Below are 24,418 nucleotides of genomic sequence, written 5' to 3'. Positions count from 1 at the left end.
CCCATTTAAGTTTTATGTTAAACACTAAATACAAAAATGAGTAAGAAAATGTGATTTATGATTTGACAAAATTATGAGAGAAATTACTTAGACTACCATTTTCATAACACATGTTTTCATGTTTAAGTTAACAAAATTTATCATTGGTTTTAAAGAGATAAATCATATTAATTGAGAAGTCAATTAAGTGATTTTTTCTTATATATTGTTAATAGGTTAAGTTTTATACATATGGATAGAAGATTCAACCATTAATAAATAGGAAGCCCAGTGAACTCCATACTTTTTAAGCTAGGCTATACGACCCTGAAGATCAACAGTTTTAAGTACAACGATAAAAGCCATTGTATGATGATAGTTAAGTGATCAAAAGAGAAGTATATGTTTAGATCATGAGGATGCAAACAGAATCTATATATAGCTCCATATGGTTTTTGTTGCTAGAGTGTGAGTCAAGAGAGCTATTATTCTATAGACAACAATACCGATAGACCAAGTATATCTATACGAACAGGGAAGATCTTTCTGAGCAGGCCTTGCTGGTTGGATGAAATAAAATCCGATTGTTTAACAAAAGGAGTAATGAGATTAGTCAAAACATATATCACAGAAAAATGGGACTTGAGTGAAGAAGAATATGTATGTGATATATACGAAGAATTATAAGCACAACGATTAATACATAATGGATTAATAATAAGATGAAGCACATGGTGATGTGATCAATAAGGGCTTGAATATGGAGTCAGGTGAGAGTGTAAAAGATGCTGAGATAACTTCACCACAGAGCTCTACATCATGTTACAAAGATTGTTGAAGACAATACCCAAAGTTGGAGCCTTGAATATTAAGATTGTTGTAATGATATCCAAACCACTGTGTACCAAGACTTTCGTAGTATCCAAAAGTTTAACTTGTTCCCCGGGTAAAGCAGTACTGACACTGTTGTCATAGCCAAAGTTGAAGCCCTGCGTAGTAGTGATATTGTTGTTATCATGGCCAACGTTGAAGCCTTGTGCCCCAAGCAAAGCCCTATTATTGTCATTGAGAGTGTTATGATAGGACGATTGCTGAAGGCTTTGAGGAGGAATACGTCAAACTATGGTGACAAAACGATCAATTGATCATTCAGTTCCCTCCAGCTCATCTACAGTCATGTTTCATAGTGATTAGTAAAAAGGAAAGGATGCACTAAATTGGTTTAATTGTGTGCTCGGTACCAACTAGATTGGTTGATTAATATTTAATACATAATCTACCAACAAAATGAAAGTGATATTGTAAAAGATTGAAATGAGGGTTTTAACTTGATATACAAAACAAAGAACTGTTTCTACAAAACGATGCAAAGTTTATTTGTAAATGCAATATTCACAGATTAGCATATGAAGAAAATTGAATACTGGTCTCACTTTGGTTGTGATCAGTTCATAATGCAACCAAAGTGAAGATTTTGAGCAACTGGGGTTCATGATATATATGCCTTAACTAAGTCCGTGTAGTTGCAGACAAGCCCTGTCCTCGGACATTTTACTTCACCTTTGTTCTTGTCCGCCATTTCCTTGAGAGCCTGCAATTACATTACACCATCAATGCAGAACAAAAGTAAACAACCCAAATTTTAAAGTCTTTAAATGATTATGATAGAGACTAATGTCACTGCTCTAGATTACAACAACAGGTTCCAAACGAGAGAATCAGCGGAAAATCTGAAGTGTAGTAACAAACCTTGGTGCTGTAGACGTAGCCATTGGGAAACACGAGTGGTGGGTTCTCCGTGTCCATTAGCTCCTTGGAAATATAGCAAACAAGCTTTGAATGTTCTTGCTTGGAGTACGGTAGAGGCAAAGCTAGCTTCCGGAAGCTCTCTTGTGAGAGTGGGTCCTCCTTGGTACAACCTTCTTCAAAACCATATCTGGGTCATGTCAAGGTACAAAACTCAAACCACAATAAGAATCAAATCATGGTGTCACTATAGACTTTTACTTTCTTTCCTTCTTTAATATTTCAGAGCAGAAAATAGACACTAAAACATCAAATTAGATAAGAGTTTGAAGGATACGGAGTTTTCAGTGCAGACAAGCCTGCTTGTAAGTAGATGTTCAATAACGGCTCCATTGTCATGCCATATAACTTGCAAAATTCTTGTTTAAACTGATCAACTAAAAGATCCCACTGCCCTAGTTCAAACAAAACCTGAAAAATAGCAATTATTGACAGTCAATTACCAGAAGCAACAATCAAGTTAGAGACAACAAGACTTGAAAGTAACACCATTTATTCAGCCATTAACAGAGATCGAAAAATATATTGAAGGATCACTGAAGCAAGCTGGTCTATTTTAAATGAAATCGATGTTCAATAATTCTGTACAGAAAGGACACAAGTTGAAGAGCCAAAGAATGGCTTTTGAAACAGGGGGATGAAAGAAGGAAAATCACACCTTGTATTTTGTGCATTCGGTAGTACTTTTAAAAGCCAAAGTGGCCAGGACACGCTGCAATTCGTTCATATGGGTTGCTCCCCATGGTGTCAGATGCTTTCGAGCATATTGGATTGCTTGTTTGTAGCTGTCAGCTCGTATCAACTCGATGAACTCTTGCAACCTTAGTTGGAACTCAAATTTGCTCTGTCATGAAAAAAGAACAATATGATTAGCAGTAACAAAACTTAACCATGAAAGTACACATAGAAGGATCAGAACATACCTTTGATTTCTTCAACCGTGTTTTATTATCAGCACACCATGCCAGTGCTGAAGCAACCTCCCTACGTTTAAGGGCGTCAATCACCTTCTTAGCTTCTCGAAATATGTCAATGTCGACAAGGTCCTGAAAACGATGAGACGTCTATTATTGGCATTACAAATCGATAAAACATCTTCCAAAACTATATTACAAGTCGATACAAATCTCCATATAATGTTATATAACCAGTGTCAAGAGAGAGAGATACCAAAATATTGCAGCTTTCTGAAAGCTTTGAAGCAGTCTCGAAATACGACATCCGCAGCATGTAGTCCACAAGAATCCGTTTCAGTTTCGTATTGTTCCATTCAGTGATATTTTCCGCATCTGCTGAATCCAAATGATCAATGCGAGCACGGCATCTCTGAGCCTGCAGATTCTCCACATTGCTCCCTTCTTCCAACTGAACGCCAATACAAAGGACACAGAAACCACCCCAAAGAATGAAACTTTGAATACATAGAAATAACTACATAGCAAACCATTAAGATCCAAAAGTATAGTGGCAATCAACTAATCATTCTGTATAGTAACTAAATTGCCAAAGACTATAATCTTTTTGGTATATCAAGATTGACGAAAGTAAGATCCAACGTGCTACTAATCCATATATGTGTGATCATTTAATAAAGTTGGATAAACAGCTATTGATTTGTATTGAATCAACCTTTCGTTTGAGGCCTTGCAGCCGAGAAACGAGGCTGGTGAGACGCGAAACGGTGACGTCTTTGGACCAATTGCTATCAGCCAAATCTCCGACGCTGGAGACAACGGAGGAGACCTCTTTCTCCAAGCAGCGGTGATTGGCGCGGATCGTTTTCTTGTAATGCTCGAACGGTACGCGGAGGAGCTGGTGCTCGAGCTTGAGCGATTCCGTCAATTGACTCGATCTAGACGCCGGGACGGGCGGCGACGGAGTGAACGGAGGGGCGGATTCCGTCATCACGGCGTCGGTGTTTCCGTTGGTTACGGGATCATCGATTTCCATGGCAACGAGAAGTTTGGAGCCTTGTGGTGGTAATCCTACTATATAAAAGGGACTAAATTCAAAGCTTTTGAGACTATCCACCTCAACCAAAATATTCTCATCCAAAAAAAATTAAAAATAGATGTCATTTAAAAAATAATTAACTAATATACGACTTTTGATATTTCTAGAAATTTCAAATTTGTAACTGCTAATTTATTAATAAAATCATATATTTATATTGAATTATGTTATATTTTTAATTGTTAGACTTCAAGGATAAATAAATTATTATTTTATAATATATATAGTTTATAACTTTATATTGTAGTTATAAATAAAGAGAAAATAACCGGGGAGGGTGAAGAAGCTCATGTAAAATTATGTAATTAAAATGGTAAAATGGTGAGTATGATGAGGTGAATCTAAGAAAATTTGTTGTACAAATTATGGTGTTTTCTTCGTCAACTATAATGATTTAAAATAAAATATATATTCACATAAATAAGTCAATATTTGTTGTTTTTTTTTGGTAAGATGTTAAGATTATCATTTTCTGAAAAGTTACACTGTTGTTTTTAAACAACTTATTACAGCAAGGAAACAAAAACAACCAACAACAACTCAAGATAAAAAAAGCCTTAAGGAAGTTTTATACAAGAAAAATAAAAAGAAGTAGAGAAGAGGAGAAAGAAGAACTTACCGGGTAAGAGAGGAGACGGTCACGCATCATACGGTCGAGAGAGACAAGGATGACTGATGAAGGTGAGGAGACAGCTGTGAACACACGAGCATTACGCTCTTTCCACAGCAGGTAGATGGATGACTGAAGGTAGAGCTTGATGACTGGAGTAGCATATGCATCTGCGTTGACGCGAGGTTGATTGATCCAGGCTGCAACAGAGTGTAGATCAGCCGGAGGAGAAATCTAAACTTCAGCAGCAAAAGGCTCTCATATCAAGCGAGAGAAAGATTACTCAAAGAAGAGATGATGGTGAGTCTCTATTTCCAGATTACAAAGGACGCACGTTCCTGAGACATTTAAGCCCCAACGCCTCAAGCGATCCTTGGTTGGCAATCTTCTCCGCAAAGCCAGCCATGATATAAACGCATTACGTGGAATATGTTCCTTGAACCAAATAGTCTTGTGCCAATATTTGTTGTTGATAGTGTTTATATTCTTTTCTGACATTAGTATCCATATTTTTTAGTAAACTGATCCAAAGAGATTAGTTTGTGGAGCTAACCAAACGAGGATTATAGTGTTTACTTTGGAAAAAATAATAGGTTGAATGATAGATGGCGTGCATGCTTTTTCACATCGAAATCTGCACATATATTAAAATTGTAAGATTTGAATCATAGAGAAAATATAGTGTATATGACTGAAGTTGGACCATTCCGAAACTAAAGATGGCTAAAATTCTTCTTTGTCAAAATGCATAGATGTGAATCTTATATGAATAGAGTTCTCCATTGCTTATAGCAGTGTAATAAACTTCATGTGTAAAGGAGAAAAAATGTTATATAAGTGAAAACAAAAATTATGATTTTTTTTCTTGTGCCTATAGGCTCTTCGCAATTTGAAGAAAAAAGAACATATTGTGTGAAAATCTTTGGCTCGGTCAAATTTTATCCAGTTGTTTATAAAACTGTTGTTATCTGATTCATATAATTTTTCAGTGTTGATTTTAAAGCCCAAAAAACCCATATATACTGACTTTTTGATATTTTTTCTGTTATTTGAATTTAAAAAGAGATAAAACTTTCGATAAGTTATATAAACTCAGAACAAGTATTTAGCTTTAGAAAGCATTTACATGTTTCAAACTTATAATATATACGTATATAATGTTTAAAATTATGCATATAAAACCTGTGTAAAATGTGCCTCAATATGTTTTTCTTCTTTAATGTGTTAATCGTACTATATATAACATTATTTTAAAATTTCAAAAAGTTTATGTCACATACAAAAAACTATCAATAAAAAATATAATTCTCTATTTACAACAAGAAAAATGAAAAATTATAAACATATAAATTTAAATTAAGAAAAACTAACATTGGAAAAACAAGAAGTTAATGTAAAAGAAAAAAACCGATAAATAATATTATAAATAAAATAAATTTATAAGATATAATCCGCGCGAAGCGCGGAAAAAATCTCTAGTCTCTACTAATAAAAGGGACCTTTTGAGGTTTCATAGGGCGTCCACATCAGCGGAAAAAAATTTTCTCCAAAATGACACGTGGCATAAAATATAGTTTTACATTTTAATATTAATTATTTTCGAAAATTGTAAAAAATAAGTAAACATACAGCATTAAAAAATGGAAAAACTACATTAAACATATGTAAGATTACTATTTTTCACTTAAAAAAAGACGGTTTATCTCCATAATGTAACATTACCGTTTTATAAAAAAAAAACAAAAAACATTATATATAATTTCGAAAATAATAAATATATGTAAAACATACAACATAAAAATGGAAATACTACATTAAACATAAATATGTTTGACCATTTGTCCAAGTTCTTCTATTAAACATTGCCGTTTTACATTAAAAATAGAAAAACTCTACTAATAAAAGGGACCTTTTGAGGTTTCATAGGGCGTCCACATCAGCGGAAAAAAATTTTCTCCAAAATGACACGTGGCATAAAATATAGTTTTACATTTTAATATTAATTATTTTCGAAAATTGTAAAAAATAAGTAAACATACAGCATTAAAAAATGGAAAAACTACATTAAACATATGTAAGATTACTATTTTTCACTTAAAAAAAGACGGTTTATCTCCATAATGTAACATTACCGTTTTATAAAAAAAAAACAAAAAACATTATATATAATTTCGAAAATAATAAATATATGTAAAACATACAACATAAAAATGAAAATACTACATTAAACATAAATATGTTTGACCATTTGTCCAAGTTCTTCTATTAAACATTGCCGTTTTACATTAAAAATAGAAAAATACGTAAAGATTTAAACATCTATCTTAAAATATAAAATATAGACATTAACTAAATATAAAGTATAAAAAAGAGAAATACTCAATATATAAAAAAATAATAATAAGTAAATATTATAAATATATAAATATACGAATTATATATACAATAATAAGTAAATGCACAATTTTTTTAAAATTGAAAGAGTATATTAAATATTAAACATCTATCTTAAAATGTAAAATATAGATATTAAGTAAATAGAAAATATAAGAAAAAGAAATACACAACTTAAAAACAATGGAAAAAGTATATTAAGATTTAAACATCTATCTTAAAATGTAAAATATAGATATTACGCAAATAGAAAGTATAAGAAAAGGAAATACACAATTTAAAAAAATGGAAAAAGTACATTAGTATTTAAACATCTATCTTAAAATGTAAATCAAACTTAAAATATAAAATTATTAGTAAATAGAAAGTACAAGAAATAAAAATACACAATCTATACTAATAAAAGGGACCTTTTGAGTCTCCATAGAGCGTCCACATCAGCAAAAAAACTTTTCCCGAAAGATGACACGTGGCATAAAATATAGTTTTACATTTTAATATTACTAATTTTCGAAAATTATAAATAATATGTAAACATACAGCATAAAAAATGGAAAAACTACATTAAACATATGTAAGATTATTATTTTTCACTTAAAAAAAAGACGGCTTATCTCCATAATGTAACATTACCGTTTTATGGCGTCCACATCAGCGGAAAAAATTTCTCCCAAAAGATGACATGTGGCATAAAATAAAGTTTTACATTTTAATATTACTTATTTTCGAAAATTGTAAAAATATGTAAACATACAGCATAAAAAATGAAAAAACAACATTAAACATATGTAAGATTATTATTTTTCACTTAAAAAAAAGATGGCTTATCTCCATAATGTAACATTACCGTTTTATAAAAAAAACAAAAAAAATTATATATAATTTCGAAAATAATAAATATATGTAAAACATACAACATAAAAATGGAAATACTACATTAAACATATTTGTCTAAGTTCTTCTATTAAACATTGCCGTTTTACATTAAAAATGGAAAAATACATAAATATTTAAACATCTATCTTAAAATATAAAATATAGACATTAACTAAATATAAAGTATAAGAAAGAGAACTACTCAATATATATAAAAATAAATAATAAGTAAATATTATAAATATACGAATTATATATACAATAATAAGTAAATGCACAATTTTAAAAAAATGGAAAGAGTACATTAAATATTAAACATCTATCTTAAATGTAAAATATAGATATTAAGTAAATAGAAAGTATAAGAAAAAGAAATACACAACTTAAAAACAATGGAAAAAGTATATTAAAATTTAAACTTCTCATAAAAATGGAAAAACTACATTAAACATATGTAAGATTACCATTTTTCACTAAAAAAAAAGACGGCTTATCTCCATAATGTAACATTACTATTTTGTAAAAAACAAATTATATATAATTTCGAAAATAATAAATAATATGTAAACCTACAACATAAAAATTGAAATACTACATTAAACATATGTAAAATTACCATTTTACATTTAAAAATAACAATAATATGTAAAGATACAATATAAAAAAATGGAAAACTACATTAAATATAGAGAAAAAGACTAGGATAGCACCAAACCAAGTTTTTGTTCCCAAAGTAGCACTCAAGTCTCAAAGTCACGAAAATAAGTTTCATTAAAGAGGTAAATATACACTTATACCCCTTGGGTTAATTAATCCAAACCTTAGGGTTTAGAGTTAAGGGGTGGGATTTTGGAATTAGGGTTTAAAATTTTATAAAAAATAAATACTAAAATAAAAAATAAAAATTTAAAAAACAGTTTCAAAAAGTATTTTTAAATTATAAAAAGAAAATTTGAAAAAAAAATAAAAAAATTTCGAAAAAAAAATTTCAAAAAATAAAAATAAAAATTTCGAATCTGAAAACATATAATCTGAAACTATAAAAAAATTTCTTTTTTTATTTTTTATTTTTATTTTATTTATTTTTATTTTTATTTATTTTTGTTTATTTATTTAATTTTAAACCAAGGGTATAAGGGATATTTTACTCTTTAATGAATGTTATTTTTGTGACTTTCTTCTTCTAGTGCTATTTTTGAGACATAAACTTCAAAAGGTGCTATTATTGACAATTGCCCTTAAATATATGTAAGATTACCATTGTTCACTAAAAAACGGTTTATCTTCATAATGTAACATTACCATTTTATAAAAAAAAAAAGACAAAAAACATAAATATAACTATTTGACTATTTGTCAAAGTTCTTCTATTAAACATTGCCATTTTACATTAAAAATGGAAAAATACGTAAAGATTTAAATATCTATCTTAAAATATAAAATATAGACATTAACTAAATATAAATTATAAGAAAGAGAAATACTCAATATATAAAAAAATAAATAATAAGTAAATATTATAAATATATAAATATACGAATTATATATACAATAGTAAGTAAATGCACAATTTTTAAAAAATGGAAAGAGTACATTAAATATTAAACATCTATCTTAAAATGTAAAATATAGATATTAAGTAAATAGAAAATATAAGAAAAAGAAATACACAACTTAAAAACAATGGAAAAAGTATATTAAGATTTAAACATCTATATTAAAATGTAAAATATAGATATTATGCAAATAGAAAGTATAAGAAAGGGAAATACACAATTTAAAAAAATGGAAAAAGTACATTAGTATTTAAACATCTATCTTAAAATGTAAATCAATATTAAAATATAAAATTATTAGTAAATAGAAAGTATAAGAAATAGAAATACACAATATAAAGAAAAATAAATAATAAGTAAATATATAATATAATCTCGAAAGATGACACGTGGCATAAAATATAGTTTTACATTTAATATTATTATTTTCGAAAATTATAAAAAATATGTAAACATACAGCATAAAAAATAGAAAAACTACATTAAACATATGTAAGATTACTATTTTTAACTTAAAAAAAAGACAGATTATCTCCATAATGTAACATTGCCGTTTTATAAAAAAACAAAAACATTATATATAATTTCGAAAATAATAAATATATGTAAAACATACACCATAAAAATGGAAATACTACATTAAACATATGTAAGATTACTATTTTACATTTTTATTTTAAGAAAATAATATGTAAACATACAACATAAAAAATGGAAAAACTACATTAAACATATGTAAGATTACCATTTTTCACTAAAAAAACGGCTTATCTCCATATAGTAACATTACTATTTTGTAAAAAAAAATTATATATAATTTCAAAAATAATAAATAATATGTAAACATACAACATAAAAAATGGAAATATTACATTAAACATATGCAAAATTACCATTTTACATTTAAAAATAACAATATTATATAAACATACAACATAAAAAATGGAAAAACTACATTAAACATATGTAAGATTACCATTGTTCACTAAAAAACGGGTTATCTTCATAATGTAACATTACCATTTTATAAAAAAAAAGAAAAAAAAAATAAATACAACTATTTGACTATTTGTCCAAGTTCTTCTATTAAACATTGCCGTTTTACATTAAAAATGGAAAAATACGTAAAAATTTAAACATCTATCTTAAAATATAAAATATAGACATTAACTAAATATAAAGTATAAGAAAGAGAAATACTCAATATATAGAAAAATAAATAATAAGTAAATATTATAAATATATAAATATACGAATTATATATACAATAATAAGTAAATGCACAATTTTTAAAAAATGGAAATAGTACATTAAATATTAAACATCTATCTTAAAATGAAAAATATAGATATTAAGTAAATAGAAAGTATAAGAAAAGGAAATACACAATTTAAAAAAATGGAAAAAGTACATTAGTATTTAAACATCTATCTTAAAATGTAAATCAATTTTAAAATATAAAATTATTAGTAAATAGAAAGTATAACAAATAGAAATACACAATATAAAGAAAAGTAAATAATAAGTAAATATATAATATAAGTAAATACCAAATTTAAAAAATGGGGAATTACATTAAGATTTAAAAATATATTTTAAAATTTAAAATATAGATATTATGTAAATAGAAAGTATAACAAATGGAAATATACAATTTAAAAAAAATAGAAAACGTACATTAAGATTTAAACATCTATCTTAAAATGTAAAATATAGATATTAAGTAAATGAAAAGTACAAGAAATGGAAATACATATACACGAAAATAAATAATAAGTAAATAATGTAAATATATAATATATGAATTATATATGTAATAATAAGTAAATACACAATTTGTTTAAAAATGGAAAAAGATCATCAAGCATTAAACATCTATCTTAAAATGTAAAATATATAATATAAGTAAATACACAATTTAAAAATGGAAAAAGTACATTAATATTTAAATATCTATTTTAAAATATAAAATATAGATATTACGTAAATAAAAATATATGAAATGGAAATAAACATTTTAAAAAATGAAAAAAGTACATTAAGATTTAAGCATATATCTTAAAATGTACTTCTATCTTAAAATGGTAGTAAATTATATAAAAATGGAAATACCACATTAAACAAAAAAAAATGTATAGTTTTTCATTAAGAAAGTCCCTATAAATCTCATTATTCTATCCACATCAACCTCACACTATTAAGGAAAATTTCAAAGCACTCGAGCAAAAAATGGTTTCACCATCAACTCTTGCCGTCCCAGAAACCTTTAATGACCTTGAATGAGATTTTTTTATAACAACAAACTTTTTGTTAGGTGGATTCATTGTTGGGAAACCCGCAACTTCCAAAAGCCAAACTTATTCATGGGAATTGAATTGCTTTTCATATACTCAAAGGTATTCTTACAAATTTAAATTAATCTAATCCATAATTTTATTGTTAATATTCATACTAATTCTTTCATGATCAAACAATTTCAGTTAATAACCATTCAAGCGTTTATCCCGAAACACTTCTTTCCTCGCCGAATCAGGTATTGGTTCATGTTGGTTTAGTATTGTTTTTGGTTTACTAACCGGTTTAGGATGGTCCTATTGTAAATATAATTTAAGTTGGTTTAGCATATATTATGTTTAAAATAACTTAAATTAAATAATAATAATATTATGCTTAAAATATAATTTTAGAGAGCTTTCAAATATAGTTTACAGAACATTATAGGTGATGAATTTAATTTATTAAATTCGTTTATTACTTAAAACTAAGTTTTTTAAAAAACATATTGAGTTATAAATATCAATGATGGATTGGTGAGTATAACATGAAGACAAAAATATAAATATCTGATTTTCAAGATAAGAAATTCAGCTTTTATTCAGATACTAAATATATAATATTTTAAATTATTTTTTTAAAATATACATAATTTATATATATAGATTAATCTTCCAAACTTAAACTATTATATTATATATGAATAATTGTTTTAAATAAAAATAATTTCTGATTTAAAATAAAAATAAAAACAACAAATTGTTATTTTCAAACAATGGATGTAATTTACATTATACTATCATTTAACAAGTATTAGATACATTTTGATATATCATTATTTTCTATTTCCAGAACACAATAAATTGTTAAACATCAATATCATCTACGTTAAGTATACGAACAACACAAATTCAAACATCACAAAAAATATTTACATAACCATTATAATACAATAATTTAATCAAAAAATACAATTAAAAAAATTAAAAAGAATAGTTATATACTTAATATTTGAAAATAAAAGATATTTTTGCTAAAATTGTACTTACCTGGCCAAGGAGATCGACTATCTTTTTACGGATCGATCGAATGTTGAGCATGTGGTTGGTCCGAAAATACACTGCAGTTTAATAAAATCTCTAAAACATTTATTCCAACACTCAAAAGATAGTTTTGCTAAATATGATAACTAGATAGCCAATAAAATTACAAAAAAATATTTAAATAGTAAAAAATATGTTAATTTAACGTGTTAAAATTTAAAAATAAATTTTAATTATGACATGCATTTAACATTTATATAAATATATATCATAGCTTAAATATAAATAATTTAACAATTTAAATTAGAAAAAATATAAATCCCGGGCGTAGCCCGGGTTAATCCCTAGTCTTCTAAAATATTCTAATGGGAGAAGAAATAACTACTGGAGTTTAGAAACGGCGTCGTTGTATAGTGGCAGGTCTCCGTTATACGCGGGACATCAAACCGGCCGGTCTGATCCAGTCCGAACCGATATAGAGTGTTGGTTTTCTAGCGAGTGGATGTACAGAAGAAAAGAGTGAACAATTATGGACATCATTTGGATGATGCGATATATATATTTGTTTGGGGAGTTTTTTCTACGTGCTAAATTGTTTTTTCTTTACCTCGGTAATGCAAATATTGAAAATCTAACTATAGCCCTGTTCTTTTGGTTTTCTCCGCGGCAGCGTCAACGACTAAATAAATACACTATATGGTGATGATTTCTGCCTCTAGCGGTTGTCAGAATAGGAGGCTTAAAGCACTGCGACTGAAAATTGATAGAGTTTTGTGACGCTGTAATTTTCGGCGACGGAAAAGTCGGAAGATGCGGTTGTTTTTTTCAAAACCAGCGACACAATTTACAAAGACGATGCCGTGAATAGTTTTGTTTCCCGTATATATATAGGGAATTAGGTGGTATGGCTACAAAAAAAACAATATTTAGATCAGTAGCCAAATACCCTAGAATACATCGATACAGAGTGTATTTTATATAATATTACACTTTTAACCTTCAACGCAACCGGTTAAACCTACAATTTTAAAAAAAAAAAAATTATTCAAGAGAGTTAAAATTAAACGTGGTCATCAAAAAGTCACACATTTCTTCTTCTTCTTCCTAATGTCTTACATGGTTTTCATTCCACACTATTGTTATACTATACAATTTATTTTACATTTATTTTGTTATATGGATCCTAACACCTTTATCTTTTCCTTTTGTTTCTCAGGTTACAAATAGAAGATTAGGCTGCCAAGTAGATTGTTCGAAACTGGATTTGAGCCATCTGGTAAATATATTCTCATTTATATGTAATGATGCAATGTGTATATAAGTGGAATAGATCGTGTGTACGTAGAATGGAAAGACCATTCATGTGAAATGAAATATTTGATCTTTACTATTTGTTGTATTCTATTATAATTGCATAACATAGACATTTCATGATATCATAGACATTTCATGATATTATTTGGAGTTAGTATTAACTTTTTCCATGATATCATATACATTTTATAAATTCACCAATATGTAATATACTATTTATCTAGTTCCATTCTATTTAGGTTGAGGGTTTATATTTGGGTTTAGGGTTTATATTTGGGTTTAGGGATTAGTGATTATGGTTTAAGGTTAAGTATATAAGGGTTTATGGTAGGATTGTTATATGGTTAATTATTGAGGGGTTTAGGGTTTAGTGATTAGAGTTTAGGGTGTACTACTTCCTCTCAAGTCTATTTTCCTTTCCATTTTATATAGTATAGGTGATAGTAAAAAATATTATATATTATTTTCATATTTTAATTTAATCTAAAATATTTTACATTTAGATTTGGGTTTAGGAATTCAAGTTTAGGGTTTAGTATATCAGTCTTGGAGGTGTGTTGGGTTTAGGGTTAGAGGTGAGTTGGGGTTGAATTACAAGAGTAGTCTTCATTCCATGTTAGATAATATAGAATAATAGTTCAAAATTTATATATTTATTATTTTTTGTTGTTTTCCTTCAAATATTGTAACTTTAAATTAAATTTAACATTTGGGTTTGGATTTAGAGACTCGAGTTTATGGTTTAGTATTTAAGTGTGCAGGTTAGGTTTAGAGTTTATAATTCTGTTTCGTATGAAGATATTCTGTTTGTTCTATCTGACATAGTACTTTTATAAATAGAATACAACACTTACTTAGAATAGTTAACCCGTACGTGGACAACATTAAATTTCAATTTCTCTTGGACATGTGCTCTCGTCGACGTTAATCCTTGGTCCCACTGTCACCGGTAACTTAGAAAGGATAATGACATAACCGGATAAAATGTGTATGAAATGTTATCAATTTAATAACGTCAAAATCAAAGCTATTTACTTAATGTTGACTCCAAACTTGGCTAGATAGCAAATTCACCCTATATATATTTGCCGTTGAACGCAGCCGCAGAGAAAACCAAAAGAACAGGGCTATGTAGAAGTGTTCAATCCAGATTTTGATTTGATTTTGATTTGGATCAGTTTATTTATTCTTTAATTATATTAAATAAGATTTAGTATATAAACCAAATCTATTATCAATAGTTTGGGTTGTATTCTTAGACAAAAATATGATTTTAGAAACAAATTACATTTTTTTTATAACTCAGTTTTATTATACCACATGAGCACTAGATCCAATGTGAATAGGATCTCTCAGTTTTATTAATTTTTGGATACATGAAACTGAATTACTGTAGGATGAGTTTTCCATTATTATTATTTTTTGCCATCACACATAAAGTTTTCTCATTATTAATAAAGAACAAAATTGGATAAGAGTAGTGACCAGATCCTAAATAATATATATGGAAACTAAATGTTCAATGAACAAAGGAGCTTTTGAAAAATAAACTCTTAAATTTTGTTTTTATAATTTTATTTTTTATTTATAGAAAATATAAATTAAACCATCAAAATACAATTAGTCCAAGGTAGTCTTAGTCTCGTATATTTCTTATAATTTGTATAAGACTGTGTTTATTCTTTAGAAAATTACAATATTTTAAATAAAATTTGTAAATAAACATATTACAAACTGTTGGTAGGATTAGAAAAATAAAAAAAAGTCAAACTGTTGTGTTAAATGTCGGTAAAAAACATAAAAATAAAAAGTTAGTAGTATTAAAAAAAGAAATAAAAAAGTCAAACCGTTAAAAAGTCAAAAAGAAATGGCGAGATACAGGTCAGAAATTAAAAAAATATATATACAAAACCAAACAACAAAAAACAGCATAAACACGACGGCCGCAAGTATCGCTACCTTCTCTCTCTCTCTCTCTCTCTAGAAACCAAATCCAACGTCTCCGTTTCTTCTCTCTTCAAACGCGTCTTCTCTCTTCTATTTTTAACCCCTTTTCTTGATTGATTTCTTATATTCTTTTCTTCTCTTCGCCTCATTTCATCTTGAAATCGAATGATGGATTACTATTCAAGTTTCTGAGAGAACAAAAGGAACCTTTTTCTTTCAATCTTCCTTTAGATTTTTCATCAGGTAATCCAAAAAAAAGTTCCTTCCTTTAATCTTTCTCGATTCATCAGATTCATGGGTTATCATTGAAATCTACGGATGATTTCAAAGTTTGAGACTTTTTAATGATTTTTTTTAATGGTTTGTGGAAATGCAGATTAATGTTGTGTACGTTTGTGAATGCGTGTTTGAATTCTGAATCCTTTGGAAACGACGAGAAGATTGGGTCTAACAATATAGTTATAAGCACTGATTTGATGAACGATTTGATAGCTGGTTCTTTTGGTTAGAGAGAATAATAATAATAATAATATAAAGCTTTGACATGTGAATGATGGTTTCCACAACATTCAGGAGAATCGTGTCCCCTTGTTGGAGACCTTTTGGTATTGGAGAAGGTTCTATTCCGAGTAGTAGTGATGATTCCAACGGCCGTCTCGATGGCCTGTTATGGTATAAAGACTCCGGTAACCATTTAACCGGAGAGTTTTCTATGGCTGTGGTTCAAGCCAACAATCTTCTTGAAGACCATAGCCAGTTAGAGTCTGGTCCTATTAGCTTCCATGAGTCTGGACCCGAAGCGACTTTTGTGGGTGTTTATGATGGTCATGGAGGTCCTGAGGCGGCTCGGTTTGTTAACGAGAGGTTGTTTTATAACATGAGGAGGTGCGTTTCCGACCAGCGAGGGGTGGTCTCTCCCGACGTGATCACAAGAGCGTTTGTTGCAACGGAGGAGGAGTTTCTTGGGTTAGTTCAGGAGCAGTGGAAGACCAAACCTCAGATAGCTTCTGTTGGTGCTTGTTGCTTGGTGGGTGTTGTCTGCAACGGGATGTTGTACGTTGCGAACGCTGGTGACTCTCGTGTTGTCTTGGGGAGGCTGGAGAGTCCGTTTAAAGAGATGAAAGCTATTCAGCTGTCTACGGAGCATAACGCTAGTATTGAGTCTGTGAGAGAGGAGCTGCGTTTGTTGCATCCTAATGATCCGAACATTGTGGTTTTGAAACATAAAGTGTGGCGTGTGAAAGGGATCATACAGGTTTCGAGATCCATCGGTGACGCGTACTTAAAGAGAGCAGAGTTTAACCAAGAGCCGTTGTTGCCTAAGTTTAGAGTTGCGGAGCGTTTTGAGAAGCCGATCATGAGAGCTGAGCCGACGATAACGGTTCATAAGATTCAACCTGAAGATCAGTTTCTTATATTTGCTTCAGATGGTTTGTGGGAGCATCTTAGTAACCAAGAAGCAGTTGATATCGTCAATACTTGTCCACGCAGTGTAAGTTATAACATCACTGTTCTTGAATCTAGTTCGGTTTTGAGTGAATCTTTGTTGTGTGTTGTGGTTTCGTTAGGGTGTGGCGCGGAGGTTACTGAAAGCTGCATTGCAAGCAGCAGCGAAGAAGAGGGAGATGAGGTATTCGGATTTGGAGAAGATAGAGCGTGGCATCAGGAGACACTTTCATGACGACATCACTGTTATTGTCGTTTTTCTCCATTCTGCAAGTTTTGGAGTTCGAACTCCGGTCTCTGTCAGAGGAGGTGGTGTCCTCGCACTCGCAGGCAATGCCATTTTATAAGCCTTACTTCTTTTTTCTTTTCTCAAAAATAAAATAAACAAAAAAAAACTCATTTTTTTTTCGTTTTACAAAAGTTTTTTTTTGTCCTTTGTTTTATTTTCAGAATTTCAGATTGTCTGATACTTTGTTTAAATTATTTTATGGAACTCAAAATTGTAAATTCTATTTTCTTTTTACCAAACTCTATGGTAACTATTTTCTGTCACCGAAAGTGAAGTGCAAAATGAAAAATGAAAAAAAATGTTAAAACTTGAGGCAAAGCATGGTTCGGTTCGAACAGCTAGTTTGGATAATTCTATTTTTGGTTAGCTGGTTCTCATAAAACTTTATGAATTGAAACTAATGAAAATTCGGTTTAATTTGGTATAATTCAATACATTTTATCTATAATTGATATGATTTGGTTATAAACTTACAATTTTTTTGATAAAATAACAAATCCAATCGAACCAAAATGATATATGTTTTCTTAATCCAGTGTACTGAACCGAATCTATAAACCAAAACTGAACTAAAAACCAAAAAAGGCGGTTTGGTTTGGTTCAAAAAAATCTCAGGCTTACTTGTGGCAGTCAGATAAAGGTGGAGCTGTGAAAGCCAACCGAAGAACGATTGAGTATGAGTGCCGGAGTGAGAGTTAGCGTGTGCTCTTCTTATCCATCGCTCGCGTTACCTTCAAAGGATGTTTCTCTCCCTTCCTCATCTCTCTACTTTGGTCGGAAAATTCACCGATCAAGCTTCGATACTGACCTGAAGCTGCGTTGTAATTCAAACGGAACACGCAGAACCAAACCAGTGTTAGCTGTTACAAGTTCGAGGTAAATCCTTCCTTCTCTGAGAAGCTTCTGAATGAGTTAAAAAAAAAAACAAATTTTAGACTCAATCGTAAGTGACTGAGATTCAAGTTTTGTGCTTTGCAGTCGTGTTCCGGAGCTTGATTCCTCTTCCGAACCACCTCAAGTGTTCGATGGCTCGACAAGGTTCTTTTGTCTTATTTTTAGGAAAAAAAGAGAGACTTTGTTTTGATTAAATGTTTTGGTTTCTTTTGATTTTGAAAGGTTGTACATATCTTACTCTTGCCCGTTTGCGCAACGTGCGTGGCTTGCTCGGAACTACAAGGTTTTACATTTTTATCTCGCTGATTCCATGTTAAAATATGAAGCTAGTTCGATTTACTTAATCGATGTTATGTTGTTTTGCAGAATCTGCAAGACAAGATAGAACTTGTACCAATTGATCTCAAGAACAGGCCTGCTTGGTACAAGGAGAAAGTGTACCCGGCTAACAAGGTGCCTGCATTAGAGCATAATAACCGAGTGATAGGAGAGAGCCTTGACCTGATTAAGTACATCGACACCAATTTCGAAGGGCCTTCACTTGCACCCAATGTGAGTTGTTTGTTTTGTTGAGCTCAATATATCTTTGCTAAGAAAGAGATAACATATGTGGAATAACAATAGAGTGTAGAGAAGGAAGCATTCGCTGATGAGTTAATCTCTTACACCGACTCCTTCTCCAAGGCCGTAAGAGCCACATTATCAGGTGAAGACAGTGATGCAGCAGGTAATTAATTTACAAGATATTATCTCCCCTTTTGTGTTTTCCACTTAGCAGAAACATTATTTTACAATCTTGTGTTGCATTTTCTTCAGATGGTGCATTTGATTACATTGAGAAGGCTCTTTCCAAATTCAAAGAAGGGCCTTTCTTCCTTGACCTATTTAGTTTGGTATTTGTCCATTGTCTTCTTCAGTTTCTTCTACCCATATCAGCTACTTGATGCTGAGTCTAAAATGGTGAATGATTGATACCTACAGGTTGATGTTGCATATGTTCCTTTCATAGAGAGATTCCATCTTATCTTTAAGGATGTAATGAATGTGGACATCACATCTGGTCGGCCTAACCTAGCCCTTTGGATTGAGGTTAGGCATTTTTATTCAGTTTTGTGTATCTATCTTTCATCTTAAGACCAAATCCTTCCTAATATAATCTCTGGTTATTTGCCTTGTGTAGGAGATGAATAGAATTGAAGCTTACACAGAGACCCGTCAAGATCCACAAGAACTTGTTGAAAGATACAAGAAACGAGCCCAAGCAGAAGCACGTCCCTAAGCAGATGAAATATTATAACCAAAGATTTGTTTTATATATCATTTATATTGTATCGAGGGACACGGGCAACAACTGTTTTTCATAACCTGAGAGTTCATGAGACCAAACAAGCCGACAAACTAGAATGAAACTGCACCTGCTTGCTTTCTCTTTCCTTGCATTGTTACTGCTTCGATAAAATCCAGTTTGTGGCGAGGCTAGGAGCAACGTGATTCAGTGATATTATACAGAACCAAACCAACTAAGGTCCCAGTGCCCAAAGTTGAAAACAGAACTAAAGCATCATAAGAGTCTTGTATCCAGATAAGAGAGAGATTGACCAGCTTTCTTCAAGAAGAGAGGTAAAAAAATGAGGCTGGGCAAGTCTTCCATTATATTTGTATATACTGAAAGCAAAAGCCAGAAAAAGAAAATTTTGCTACTTCTTTAGGAGTACTCTCATAATCTGTCTCATATAAACAACTAAAGACCATATAGAGAGCCCTGCAGATACATAGAGCAACCCGATACCCGACGGTAATAGCCTCTCAAAACTGCTATCCCGGCTTGCAAGCAGTATGGTCAGCGCTATCATCTGCGTTGCAGTTTTCCACTTCCCCAAGCTATTTACAGCAACAGCCTAAAGAACATTATCAACGCCATTATATAAGCAAGAACCGAAAGGAACTCTTAGAAAACGAATGCATATGAATATGATCCCATTTACCTTGGAAAGCTTGCCGTTTTGAGACGCAGCCCATTCTCTTACTGCTGACATAGTAATCTATAGTGAAAAGCATTACCGAACTAATTTAGAACCAAGAGCTGATTAGTGAAACTTAATACAGTTAACTTTCAATATCTTACCTCTCTACCAATAATGGCAATGGAAGGTACTGTCACTAACCACGGAACTGGTCCTAAGACAACAACGGCGTCCATAGGTTTCGTGCACAGCAAAATCAAAGTTGCTGCTACCATAAGCTGCAAACCCCATAAACACAAATCAAAAAGACAAACCTTTTGATTCTACTACAACAACGGCATAAGAGTTCCCTCACCTTATCAGCCACAGGATCCAAAAAAGCACCAAAAGCAGAACCTAATCTCAACTGAAAATGCACAACATCACCACACCGTTATAAACTTACCATTTTAAGTGTGGTAAAGAAAAAAAGTACAAAATAAAGTACCTTCCGAGCAAGATACCCGTCAAGCCAATCTGTAATTGCAGCTGCAATGAAAAGACTTGTTGTAGCAGTTCTCCCCCACCAGCAATCAACGTAAAACGCTGCGTTTTAATAACAAAGAAAACGTATCATCACAAGGATCCAATTCAAATGTATTGCCTTAGATCTGATAATTAAAATCATAAACCGAGAGAGAGAGAGTGAAACGTACTCGCGACGAGGATCGGAACGGCGGCTACACGGCCGAGGGTTAACACGGTGGGCAATGTGAGCACTTTGGAAGAAAGCTGCGGCGGTGGTGGCAATGTCGACGAATCTGCACCGTCGCAGCTGTTATGATCCACCGTCACGGAGTCTTCTTCTTCGCCCATATCCGCCTGATCTGTGGAATTCGACGATCGACAAAAGAAGCAACGTAAGAGCGGTGGCGAGTGGGCGACACCTCCCTCGAATCCGGAACCTAACGCCTTTTATGCAACGAGCAACGGCCAATGATAATGCAGCGCGTGGAGATGCTAACGTGTGCTGACGAGGAAAGTAGCGAGATGGGGACGTATCGTGCGCCGTAAAATTGATGTATCGACCATTGTTATTGAAGCAAATGGCATATTTTTTTTGGTTTGCGTAATTACAGTGTGTGGAGTAGTTTGGGCCTTTGTGTTATATCGTGTCAACTTTGCAATCTGCCGACTATCTAAATTTGTTGACTATATTATATGGTGATGTGACGTTGTTGATATGAAATATGATTTTATGTTTTAGTCTAAGTTTCTCATGATGCCTTTTTGCTAAGGGCATCTCCAATGTAACTCTATTTTTTCCTCTATAATTTACACAAAAATAGAGTAACTCTATTATAGTGTAACTTTTGCTCCAATGGTGTTACTCTATAATAGATTTACTCTATTATAGAGTGAAATATAGAGGAATGTCACTTTTTCACTCCAAATATAGAGTAAAATATGACATTCCTCTATATTTCACTCTATAATAGAATAACTCTATTATAGAGTAACACCATTGGAGCAAAAGTTACACTATAATAGAGTTACTCTATTTTTGTGTAAATTATAGAGGAAAAAAATAGAGTGCCCTTGGAGATGGTCTAATAGTAGATATTTTTTGGGACCGTATTAATTCCTTGTCCTACAGATAAATCAGGAAATTTTTGATTAATTCGAGTTAGAACATTGGATTTGATTTTGCTTAACCAGAAAATTTAATTTGACATTATAAAATATTAACTTCTTAATGCAATCGGCACAATGTAAGCAAATATGATATCTCACGTTATTCATAAGGAAATAATTTAAGACAAATCTCATTAGTAACTGTCAAAACTAAGTTATTAATCTTCGTAGAATTTAATCATTTATACATGAAACTTTGAAAGTCTATTTGATACAATGATACTGTACTAAACAAGTCGTAGTTAATATATGGAATAGACTGTAGTTAATAGTCGTAGTTAATATGAAGCGCGTTTTTAAATGATGGATTTATACAAGTCTCTTTTATACTATAAAAAATCTAAGACAAGCTTTTCCCTATAAACTACTTTACCAACTCCAAAAGCAATTGTCCTTTACCGACAAGTCGACAACCATTACCATCCCCATCCCAATTATTATCTTGCATTATTTTTCTTTTAGATTTAGCTGATAATCAGGTTACAACCAATGAAATATGAATTTTTTTTCAAAACAAATAATTTACTGAACATGAATATGAGTTAGTGTATGCAGAAAGGAAGCATACCAAGGTTTTTTTTATTGAAATAAAATTTAAAATTCTTTTAAAAAAAAAGAAGAAGTTATATAGAATGCATAGATAGAGCCTGTTTAAAGTTTAGTGTTACCAAAAAAATACTTTGTTTAAAGTTCGATCATGCCATGTCACTTCTTGCTGCAAAACTATTATAAGCTATATATAATCAAATACAAAGCTTTAATGGTAGAAAATTAAATTTATGAAAAAGAAAGATTAAATCTATGAAGAAACATACTGTATTCTCAAAAACAATAGACATGTTTTTCAGCCATATAAAATTCTGACAGTATCTCTTTTTTTTCCGTCAAAGGTTTGATATTCATTCCAAGATAAAATACAAGAATTCATACATAAGCTGACGGCTTAATCAAAAAGCCCCATAAACAAGGGCCCATATGAAAGCGGCAACTAAAACCCACACCAGGGTGACTTATGGAACCAATACATAAAACTAAAATCACATCTAAACTCAGAATAACGATTAACTGCTACACTCAAGTCTGAAACATATCATCTCATCAAACTTTAGAAATAAGCACATGCCAATGATCGAGATTTACCGCTGCTGCACATAGTCCGCCACAACACGATAACCTCCACTTCTTACACCCACACACGACTTATCGCTGCAGCCTACGCTCGCCAAACGATAACGCCCAAGAACCTGAGACTTCATAACCCGACAAGAGGGATCGATATTGTATCGATCAACCTAACCTTCGGATACGGATGCGACACAATCATAAACGTCCATTTACTCCTAGATAGAAGCCCAACTAAAAAACCACGAAGACGAAGCCTTACCAACTGAACCTTACCGGACACACTCACGGAAAAAGAAACGGACGACAAGCAATCACTGCACTCACCACCATTGGAAGAAAGTCTACTAAACCAATTGTCAAACTCCAAGCATAGAGACATCGAAACCCAGATTTGAGCGAAAACAAGAATAACCGAACACAATACTTAGTAAATACGGGTTTCCACTCTGACCAAACCATTGGTCACTGAACCAAAAGGATGCATACCAGATTTGGGCAGACGCCGAACATCTCCGACACCATACGACATTGCCCCTCCACCTTGCAGATCTGAAAAAACAAGTCGATACCCCCTACCAACTACCAGATCTGCGATGAAAGGGACACAACAAGGCCTCTTGCCTCCTCCTTCGAGTAGAGTCACGCCAGATCTAAAGGGGAAAAACAACCGGCTCAATTCACTAACCCTAAACGCCGATCCGGCTCAGAGGCTTCTCTTCACTTAACTCGCCGGAACTCCATAGATCCATCATCCACCGACCTGTCATCAGCACCGCCAAGATCGGATTTGACACTAGAAGCTAATTTGAATTACAGAACACCGAGCATATCATTAAGGAGTGTGAAACTATATGAGAGGGCAAAAAATAAACAAGGTTTCAGATGAGAGAGCTTCGACGCCGGGAGGTCACCGCACGTCGGGGGAGAAGAGCACGCCGTCAGAGATTTGTTCGAGAGAGAAATAGGGTTTTTTTTTTCATTCTGACAGTATCTCTTAAAGCATACCAAATTTAAAAATTACTTACGAATTAACTCAAGAAAAAAGTAATAACAATTTTGTGTTGATGCGCATAAAGGATAGGTGACACCATTTCTACTACTCTTTCATGATTTCATTATCCATCTTTCCACACAGCTGATTAAACAAATTATATATCCAAATTTTCTACAATCTTCAGCCATGATTCTGATTCAATGCCACGTATTTGGACAGG

At 31.3% G+C, this 24,418-nt stretch overlaps 4 protein-coding genes across 4 annotated transcripts; 2 read left to right on the top strand and 2 right to left on the bottom strand.

Moving 5' to 3' along the window:
- Positions 1 to 1,286: 1,286 nt before the first annotated feature.
- Positions 1,287 to 3,769, bottom strand: LOC106416124 (protein MAEA homolog). Its single transcript, XM_013856959.3, has 7 exons — positions 3,415 to 3,769; positions 2,956 to 3,150; positions 2,709 to 2,831; positions 2,444 to 2,629; positions 2,063 to 2,196; positions 1,729 to 1,915; positions 1,287 to 1,570 (listed from the first exon to the last, which is right to left on the bottom strand). Exons 1-7 carry the CDS (start codon positions 3,733 to 3,735, stop codon positions 1,469 to 1,471), a joined length of 1,248 nt encoding a protein of 415 aa, XP_013712413.1. The 5' UTR covers positions 3,736 to 3,769; the 3' UTR covers positions 1,287 to 1,468.
- Positions 3,770 to 15,792: 12,023 nt separating this feature from the next.
- On the top strand, positions 15,793 to 17,810 carry LOC106415038 (probable protein phosphatase 2C 48). The gene is made up of 3 exons (XM_048741159.1): positions 15,793 to 16,055; positions 16,189 to 17,304; positions 17,381 to 17,810. The coding sequence occupies exons 2-3, from the start codon at positions 16,363 to 16,365 to the stop codon at positions 17,603 to 17,605; spliced, it is 1,167 nt and encodes a 388-aa protein (XP_048597116.1). The 5' UTR covers positions 15,793 to 16,055; positions 16,189 to 16,362; the 3' UTR covers positions 17,606 to 17,810.
- Positions 17,811 to 18,153: 343 nt separating this feature from the next.
- LOC106415040 (glutathione S-transferase L2, chloroplastic) lies at positions 18,154 to 19,874 on the top strand. The gene is made up of 8 exons (XM_013855652.3): positions 18,154 to 18,423; positions 18,526 to 18,585; positions 18,664 to 18,724; positions 18,808 to 18,993; positions 19,066 to 19,168; positions 19,258 to 19,334; positions 19,423 to 19,530; positions 19,622 to 19,874. Exons 1-8 carry the CDS (start codon positions 18,224 to 18,226, stop codon positions 19,718 to 19,720), a joined length of 894 nt encoding a protein of 297 aa, XP_013711106.1. The 5' UTR covers positions 18,154 to 18,223; the 3' UTR covers positions 19,721 to 19,874.
- A 196-nt stretch (positions 19,875 to 20,070) lies between these two features.
- LOC106415041 (CDP-diacylglycerol--glycerol-3-phosphate 3-phosphatidyltransferase 2) lies at positions 20,071 to 21,510 on the bottom strand. The gene is made up of 6 exons (XM_013855653.3): positions 21,101 to 21,510; positions 20,893 to 20,990; positions 20,761 to 20,811; positions 20,567 to 20,683; positions 20,427 to 20,483; positions 20,071 to 20,339 (listed from the first exon to the last, which is right to left on the bottom strand). The coding sequence occupies exons 1-6, from the start codon at positions 21,258 to 21,260 to the stop codon at positions 20,139 to 20,141; spliced, it is 684 nt and encodes a 227-aa protein (XP_013711107.1). The 5' UTR covers positions 21,261 to 21,510; the 3' UTR covers positions 20,071 to 20,138.
- Between the last annotated feature and the right edge of the window lie 2,908 nt (positions 21,511 to 24,418).

The sequence above is a fragment of the Brassica napus genome, chromosome A9 (genome assembly GCF_020379485.1).
Source record: "Brassica napus cultivar Da-Ae chromosome A9, Da-Ae, whole genome shotgun sequence".
NCBI lineage: Eukaryota > Viridiplantae > Streptophyta > Magnoliopsida > Brassicales > Brassicaceae > Brassica > Brassica napus.
The sequence above is the reverse complement of the archived record's forward strand: the minus strand, read 5'-3'. Positions and strand labels throughout refer to the sequence as shown.

Bases quoted from the DNA above. Each gene is read 5' to 3' on its own strand.
- LOC106416124 (XM_013856959.3), bottom strand. From the start codon at position 3,735: ATGGAAATCGATGATCCCGTAACCAACGGAAACACCGACGCCGTGATG. The intron at 3,151-3,414 runs GTTGATTCAATA...ATTGGCGTTCAG, and splicing joins TGCAAGGCCTCAAACGAAAG to TTGGAAGAAGGGAGCAATGT. The intron at 1,571-1,728 runs GTTTGTTACTAC...ATGTAATTGCAG, and splicing joins GCTACGTCTACAGCACCAAG to GCTCTCAAGGAAATGGCGGA.
- LOC106415038 (XM_048741159.1), top strand. From the start codon at position 16,363: ATGATGGTTTCCACAACATTCAGGAGAATCGTGTCCCCTTGTTGGAGA. The intron at 17,305-17,380 runs GTAAGTTATAAC...TGGTTTCGTTAG, and splicing joins TCAATACTTGTCCACGCAGT to GGTGTGGCGCGGAGGTTACT.
- LOC106415040 (XM_013855652.3), top strand. From the start codon at position 18,224: ATGAGTGCCGGAGTGAGAGTTAGCGTGTGCTCTTCTTATCCATCGCTC. The intron at 18,586-18,663 runs GTTCTTTTGTCT...TGATTTTGAAAG, and splicing joins GTGTTCGATGGCTCGACAAG to GTTGTACATATCTTACTCTT. The intron at 19,531-19,621 runs GTTAGGCATTTT...TGCCTTGTGTAG, and splicing joins ACCTAGCCCTTTGGATTGAG to GAGATGAATAGAATTGAAGC.
- LOC106415041 (XM_013855653.3), bottom strand. From the start codon at position 21,260: ATGGGCGAAGAAGAAGACTCCGTGACGGTGGATCATAACAGCTGCGAC. The intron at 20,684-20,760 runs GTGAGGGAACTC...TGGGGTTTGCAG, and splicing joins TGGATCCTGTGGCTGATAAG to CTTATGGTAGCAGCAACTTT. The intron at 20,484-20,566 runs GTAAGATATTGA...TTTTCACTATAG, and splicing joins TTGCCATTATTGGTAGAGAG to ATTACTATGTCAGCAGTAAG.